Raw genomic sequence first — 8499 nt, forward strand, 5'->3', positions numbered from 1 at the left:
TATAGTTTCTCATTGTCTGGGGGCCGCTTTGATCACCAAACTTTACCCAATCCCGCCACGTGTATGTTTGCTTATATAAGGACACATTCCCCCACTTCCTCAAATGCCTCCTCAATCATTTCCCGTTGCATTTTCGCGGTTTACGCTGGCCATCACTTTGTTTGATTGCTTTTCAAATATTCATCAAATTCGAATTTTGGCGAATCCATCGAACCACGCGCTGCACGGGGATTAATTTGGTGACAACTGCCGATAAAATGCACGCAGGTGACGGTCCGATTATGTTGTGCGTGCAATCAACTCAGGTGGGATTCCGAAATTTTAGTTTCAAGTTTGCAACGAGACATCATTGATTTCGAGATTCGATAAAATTGAAATAACTTTTTTAGCAAGGTCACAAATTATTTTGTCCAACAACAAAGAAATCCAGTTATGTCTTTACTTTTCGAAAGAGAGCAAAGAACGACCGGGCACTGAACGCTCATAAAAAAGCAGAACAGTTTGATTCCGCTGCATGAATCGACGATTCCACCATTAGTGAGTGATTGATCACGGGAATCTTTAGCTTTCAGCAACCCTCCGCCCACACAATCACACACGGACGCAACCCTCGATACAAATCATACGGTGGTAATTTATCAAACTCATCACTTTATTCAACGGTTCGGCACGAGCTCCGGTGGTTTTGGCGGGAGAATAATGTAAAATTACAATCAATTTCATTTCCTAATGGCTTTCCCTCGTCCCGGGCAACGGACTGACAACGACGACATTGACGACGACGCACGGTGCGGTGGATTGCCCTTCCAAGGAAGAGATTGATCTACCGTCTGCTGTTGTTTTGTGGTCTCGGTGTGCGGTGTGCAGTTGCCCTCCACAAAACGGAGGGTTGCCTCCCCCACTACCGGACGCATCCGTAATTTTAAACAGCCCACTCAGACTTTGCAAAGCCCTCAAGGTCGTCAACGTCGCCGTCGAACGAAGACGGTTTGATTGATTGATCGGTTTTTTTTACTTCGTCGGGCCCATTGTTGTGAAAGGCAGACCACATCGGAACAATTCCAAAACCCCCCTTTGCTCGATTTGGATGAAAAAATAGAATGGAAAATCATTGCTCTATTTGTGGGCAGAGCCTGGCTCTTGATTCCCAGCAGGAAGCGCTGAATAGGAATACCGATGATTTATTGATTACTAATTTTAGCTCCAACAGGAGCAAACCTTTTAGGGGAAATGAATTCTGGAATTCTGGAATGATTTAGTGATGGTTTAAAAATTATTAATTCAAACTAGTTCACAGTGAGTAAGCGCAAAATTTGACTTTAGGACGTTGCCGTTACTTAATGTAATTTTGTTTGACTAACACTTCTGAGTCAGGCCAGTGAAATCTTTTTTTTTTCTATCACAAAAGCTGCAAACTCGTAGAAATAGTGAAACATACATTCTCGAATTATTTTTTCACGTTACAATCATTTTGTTTTAAAACAGGTTTTTGTATTTTAATATAAAAATTAATTGACAGTTTTGGTTTCTTTTTTTGTTTACCCATTTTATTAGTTTGTACTTCCACCACCACCACCGCCGCCACCTCCACTGCCAATTTCTGAAGATGATCCCAGACCTGGTCCCAGTGGCGTCTCTCCTGTCAAAAGCCAAAAAAGCCAAAACGGTCGTCAGTCGGTTGACAATTGACGATAAAACTGCGAATCGAATGCACACACCCAAAAGCATAACCAGATACCCGTCGTTCTTTTTACCCATTCCAGCCCTCCAGCTTGCTGCAAACCGTACCGGAGCTGCAACCCCTCTGCAGCACCCCGGACTCGGCAGCATCGTCCGGCCCGTCCTCGGCCGCTAGCGACCGAATGCTGCACAACGCGACCCGGTTCTGATAGGAAGTTCGCGCTCAGGTAGGATACAATATTTAAACAACTCGTAACATACTCACACACACAGACAGAAAAACTGCCCAAAACCACTTGCGGTGGCTACCGAGTTACCGATCTGTGAATCAACGAACAGTCGAAAAGTTCAGCTGTCAGTCTGTATTGGAACTAATTGGATGAGGAACATAACCGGTGACTTGAACCTATTTACTCTACAACCTACGAATTCGATCTTCATAATTCAGCAGAAATCTTCTACTAATCAAAACCATCACCTAATAATCGCAAGAAAGTTTAGTAAAGCAAACAAAAAAAATCTATCATCGGTGAATAGTAAAAGCTTGTTTTGTACATACGGTATTACATGAGAAATGAATGCATTGGGCAGAGAGTTTAGTAACAAAGTTATAGCAAAAGCAGATGACAGATGAAATAAGTTTTTTATATATATACATTTAAAGTCATGAGACTACAGCTAATCAACACTTAATTCGGCTACTCTAAAAGAATAAAAGACACAAAAAAAACAACAACAAACAAGGAACTATTCAATTTTCAATCAAAATAAGAACAAAGTTTAACATAAACGAACATTCATGTCAAATAGCTGTACATAGTTAAGGAAACCATTTTTACATAAACTGAAGAACACTTAAAGAGAAAGAAAAAAAGAAACCCTAAAAACTCGATGTAAGCAAAACCAAATTTCACAACCGATAAAACCGTAACCGATGTATCAAAGTATGTTAACATAAACACGAAAAAAAAACAATCAGCTTCAATGCGGTTGTCTAGAGACGAAAAGACAACCCAAAACTACCACCATTAGCTGTGGGAGTTTACGTTTGTCCCATATTTTGACGCGTTCGACCAACCATCGAACGTAAGGGACAAAATACCGTCAACTAGTGTATGCCAAAACAAAAAATCAATGGGAAGTACGTTTAAATTTGTATAAAAAAAGAAAAATGAAACCTTATAAAACTCATGTCCTTTCAAAGTGTTAGCAAAACATAATACGAATCGTCGATCTAGTTTCGCGAAAAAAAGTTCACGAAACATGGAATAGGTTACACACTAGGGGTTACACTCTGGTAGTCCGTGGAAAGCTGGAGGAAAAGAAAAAAGAGAGAGAGAAAGAAAATTCTAATGTTTGTTATGAATGATTCGTTGGAAGTTATTGTAAATTATCCGGAATAGGTCAAATGAAGACGGGGCGAAATGGCGAATAAATAAAAATAAATGCAGGGATTATTTATCGAAGCAAGGTTTTGCTGTTCTGAGCTCTAAGGCAGTCCGAATCGATCCACTGGAGGTAAGAAAAGTACACATAAGACGGACATTCTCGGTAGAGATGACCCTAAGGTAGGTATGATTCCAAATGAGCAATTGCAGCAATGTTTTTTCCTTCCGGCATTAGTCTTTCCAGCACTAGTTTGATTTAGAAATCGGTCTCATTTGACGTTGGACTAACGCCTCTGTCGAAGGCGCCTTTGTTTGAAAATCTAGTATTTCAACCAGGGTAAAGTGGCCAGGTTTTGAGCGCTTTATCAGTTTATCAGTTATTTCTTTTCAGAATATCGAGGTTGGGGATCAACCGATCAGAAATTCTGTTTCGGTTAAATTTACGTAATGTTTCCTTCCGGACTATTCCCGCCGGATGGTGAAACTCTGGATCGTAGAAAATAACGCCAAACCGCTTAACAGAAAACACCTTTATTGGGCTACAGATAAAGTACAACTAACTCTTTTATTCCTCTCAGTCAACTCTACAAATTGCCACTAACAACAAAATTAGTTTAATTCTATCCTCCGTTTTCTATCGGCTGTTGCATGATTAAATGAGTTCCTTCACTGGGTGGCTTATCGGATGCACTTAGTTCTGGTAGGCAGAGGACGTCCATAAACACGTAACAAAAACAACCTATTATTTGATATACACTAAAGAAAAATTGGTAAATCACATCGAATGAAGACTATAAATGGGTTCAATGATGGCAATTTCAGTCACGGGTTTCTTTAAAACACGTTTTATTATGTTTCAAGGAAAAAAACGTTGGCTTTGACATAATTAAACGTGTTTTAAAGAAACCCGTGACCGAAATTGCCATCACTGAACCCATTAACTATTTATTGGTCAAACACCGCTTAACATAAAACAGCAATGGCGTCGAACGTAAACCTTACCACTTCGTTCTACAACAGTTTACCACCATCACACCGAAAACTGTACAAAAGCTACGCCCAGACAGTTAACAAGCTGAGCGCCCAATGCATAAGGAAAGATTTTCTCCGACGATGTAAAAAGTTTGGCTTACACCCCACACACATACAAAACACCTTCCGCTGCATAAACGGATTATTGGAGGATGCCAGTCCATACAGAGGGAAGCTGGAGAAGGCGATGGACCGTTTCAAACGCACGATCCTGAACGTCGAAATCAGCGATAGTTTTCACAAAATCAAAACGCTAGAGAAAACGAAAGCTACCCTCACGAGCAAAATCACGCAAGTATCCCCCTCTAACACATACACACATTTCTTCGAGCGCCAGGAAACATTCTTTCAAAGAAAATGTCGATCGTTGCAGATAACGACAAGCCGCAAATTTCAACGTCTCTACAAAAGAGTTGAAATTGAAAAAGCAAACAAACTCAAAGTGAACGATTCTTGGGTTAAAAACATCACAGATGTTGTTATTCCCCAAGAAACGATGGTTCTTTTGGGCTATGGTCCCAAGTTCGCCTTGCCGTTGGAAAATAATCAAGAAATTCCATATTTCAAGATTATCGCGGACTTGGAATCAATTCTACAGTCCGAAAGAGATGAGAGTTTGCAAATGGTTTGTCGCAATCAGTACATCAACATAATTCAAAATCATATGAACAGGCTAACGAACGGTGGTCATACATCACCACCAGACACTATCAATCGTTTTTTGATCGAAGCATTTCACGTCAGCAAAAAGTTCATCCGAGAAAATCCAGACTTATGTGTTGTAACCGCCGATAAGGGTAATAAAACAGTTATAATGAAGAGAGAAGATTATGAGTCAAAAATGAGAGCCCTTATTGACGACATCGACACGTACGAAAGGATCGACGCGGATTGGACAAGCAAAATTCAAACGAAAAATAACACGCTGGTGAAATCACTATTCGACCAAAAAATGATTGATCAACCCACCAAGAATCGGCTAACTACATACAACGCGACTTGCCCTAAAATTTATGGACTACCTAAGATTCATAAAGACGGCAATCCACTGAGGGTCATACTGTCATGCATAAACTGCCCAACATATGATCTCTCAAAATACCTTGCTAGCATTCTGCATCATTCGATAGACCACGAGAAATATAACGTACGCAACTCATATGAGTTCTGTACGTTTATTAACAACGTCACACTTCCCCCCAACTATGTAATGGTATCGTTTGATGTGGTAAGCCTGTTCACTTGCATACCGAGAGACTTGGTGGTACAAGCGGTGAGAAATAACTGGAACTTGATCGAGAAAAATACGACGATCAAAGATCAAAATGTTTTTATCAAGCTCATTGAGTTTAACATCTCGTCCAGTTATTTCACCTTCCGTGGGGCCTATTACCGGCAAAAGGAGGGGACAGCCATGGGGAATCCTTTGTCACCTGCTTTAGCTGATCTTGTAATGACTACATTACTTGATGATGTGCTTGCGAAGATCGATGTACACATTCCATGTATTAAAAAAAATACGTCGACGATTTGTTCACCGCTCTCCCAGCTGACAAGATTGAATATGTGAGGAACGCTCTCAACGGGTTCGACTCACATATTCAATTCACATATGAGGTAGAAAATAACAACCGTTTACCGTATTTAGATATGGTTCTTATTAGAACCAACGAACAAAATATCGTGACCGAGTGGTATAAGAAACCTGTCGCTTCCGGGAGAATTCTTAATTTTCTCTCGATGCACCCGCTGGCACAGAAATTGAATACGGCAACCGGTTTTATTGGGAGAGTGTTTCGAGTATCGACGAACAAATCGCTCACGGAAAATAAGCAGATAGTACGCGAGCACTTGCTTACCAACAACTATCCGAGCTCACTGATAAATCAGTTAATCAACAGATTTATCAACCAAAGCACGAATAACGTTGTTGAGGAAGTAAACTCGGAACCAAAAGTATATCGATCTTTGCACCATGTTGACGGCCTCACACCCGCACTTGCACGCAGCATTAAAAAGAACCATGAAAATATCAGTCTGAGTTTCAAATGCGTCAAAACCAACAGACTACTTTTCACGAAACTCAAAGACTCTTCTTCGCATCTTTCAAAAAGAAACGTTATATACCGTATCCCGTGTGCAGACTGCGATAGCTCATACATTGGTATGACTACACAGCAACTGAAGAACCGTCTTGCCGCGCACCGCTCTCTCATGAAACGCTACGAACAGTATAGAGATTCTAGCACTGAGAGGGACGGAAGGGAAGATGAGTTTAAAAAGACGGCGTTGATGAAGCATGCGATAGAAGAGAATCACAGTTTCAATATAGCCAACACTAGAATTTTAACTTCGGATGACAGGATTCAAGCATTACAGGTGTTAGAAATGTGTTACATCGCATGTGACAGATCCGCAATAAATTATAGAACGGACACGAACAACTTAAGCATCTTCCCTGCAGGCCGAGGGTAGACAGCCGGCTGTTCCTGTTCGTGATGTCTTGGCGAGCCGTGACCTATCCTACATGTCCCTTATATACGTTTTCCTGAAATCCATCCACGCCCCAGTCTAGTCCCGTTCCCCTCCGTCTACACCCAACAAAACGACAAGAACACGTTTGAACCTTAAGCACAAAACCAGCAACCAGACCCCGCACAATAGAACCAGGACCCAAGGACTACGAGCCTCTGTCCCAACTCACGACATCGTGGCTCAGCAGAACGAATCCATACATGCCATTCGACGATTATCAGACGACCATTGAACAACAAAACACTGATTGGAAATCCCATGCTAGTTTTAAGTTAGACTTAATTTCAGCTCGTAGTCGGCAGCGAGGATAAAAAATTTGCTTTAGTTTTTAAGTCATCAGATATAATTGGCGCCGTTAAACATTAAATTGTATTTGTGCCGTGTCAAATAAATGTTATGTGAAGAAAAAAAAAAAAACTTAAGCATCGCTTACTCCGGCACGCTGCGATCTCTCACATGTTGATGCAGACTACTACAGTCTCTAGCACTCTCTATCTCTGTCTTGCAACATTATTTCTCCCCGTTTTGACGCAACATTTCCCGACGGCTTTAATCGTGTGTGATGTGTGTTGGAAGATACTGTGTAAGTGTAGCTCATCCGTTTGCGTTTTTTTTAAATTTTGAAAAGTCACAAACCAATTAATATTTTGTATATTTCATATCCATAGTGTAGTGCAGTTAACCTAAAGCAATTTTACACCAATGCACCATATTTTGACGAGAACTTGTTTGTTTTATTTGTAAGTTGTGTATGTAATAACTTAATTCGTGTGACTAATTTATGTAAATTGTAAACTGTTGATCGTAGTTGCCCTGAGGACGAGGAAATATATCCTTGAAACGTTGGCTTTGACATAATAAAACGTGTTTTAAAGAAACCCGTGACCGAAATTGCCATCATTGAACCCATTAACTATTTATTGGTCAAACACCGCTTAACAGAAGACTATAAATATATAAAAATTTCAAAAATGTCCGCACTCAACGTGCGTTATTCTCCTTTCTTAGCTTAGCTTAGCTTGACTGATCTTCACAAAGGTCACAGGAAGGAGGTTTTTGTTAGTAGAGAAGGGCTCGTTGGATCAGGATTCACTTTGATAAGTGATCAATCATACATGTAACTCCTACCTGTCTCTATTTAGCTATTTTCGGTTTATTCTATATAGACCAAGAGACAATGCTGCGCGCGAAGTTAGCTCTTTACGAAGGCGAAAGAAACATCGGAAATATTTAGGAGCGGCGCTCGCGTAAACCACCCGAAGAATCCAAATTTTTAAACATTTGTTTGTGTCCAATCCCGTATACTCTCAAGAAAGCGAATGCACTTCGGAAGACGCGATTCTTTGATAGGTATACTTTACGTAGTTATTAGATCAATCACGATATTTATCAACCGAACTCGATTTGCGACACGCTTATATAAAAGCAACGGGCAGGTAATCTTCGGTTGAACGGTCATGCCAAGACTGAGCTTATACTCTGCGGCGGTGAGAATGGTTTGTGTAATTATGTTTCCGTGACAGAAGATGGAATCGAATGATTCGCGCGAGGCTCGCGTATTACGCGATTCTATGCGTATGATGGGCGCGAAACTCATTAACTATACGAAGCATCAACGTATTAAAATAAATGTATATTACCAAACTCAAATACCTGCAAGAAAACAAGCGCACTTCAGTAGAGGTATACATTGCGAATGATTTCAATAATTTGTTGAACGATGCTATATTCACTGGACGAAACCTGAATCGCAACGTGCTGGAATAGAACCAACGGGTGGGCAGTCTTCGAATAAATTATTCGGAAGTCACAAATCACCGAAAATACCGGGCCGAAGACATGTTTACACCGGAGCATTATGAAC

General features: G+C 40.6%; 2 protein-coding genes across 4 annotated transcripts in view; both read left to right on the forward strand.

The window, feature by feature from the left end:
- Positions 1-3146, forward strand: part of LOC129726833 (nephrin) — a 571231-nt gene extending 568085 nt beyond the window's left edge. For 2 of the 3 annotated variants that reach the window (XM_055683972.1, XM_055683974.1), the window contains exon 18: positions 1555-1750. In XM_055683972.1, coding sequence (XP_055539947.1) covers positions 1555-1689 — 135 coding nt within the window. In that variant the 3' untranslated portion in view covers positions 1690-1750. The other variant, XM_055683973.1, reaches the window with a different exon arrangement.
- Positions 3147-4047: 901 nt separating this feature from the next.
- On the forward strand, positions 4048-7869 carry LOC129729166 (uncharacterized). Its single transcript, XM_055687650.1, has 2 exons — positions 4048-5605; positions 7802-7869. The coding sequence occupies exons 1-2, from the start codon at positions 4048-4050 to the stop codon at positions 7867-7869; spliced, it is 1626 nt and encodes a 541-aa protein (XP_055543625.1).
- The last annotated feature ends 630 nt before the right edge of the window (positions 7870-8499 follow it).

This window comes from Wyeomyia smithii, chromosome 3, assembly GCF_029784165.1.
Source record: "Wyeomyia smithii strain HCP4-BCI-WySm-NY-G18 chromosome 3, ASM2978416v1, whole genome shotgun sequence".
Lineage (NCBI taxonomy): Eukaryota > Metazoa > Arthropoda > Insecta > Diptera > Culicidae > Wyeomyia > Wyeomyia smithii.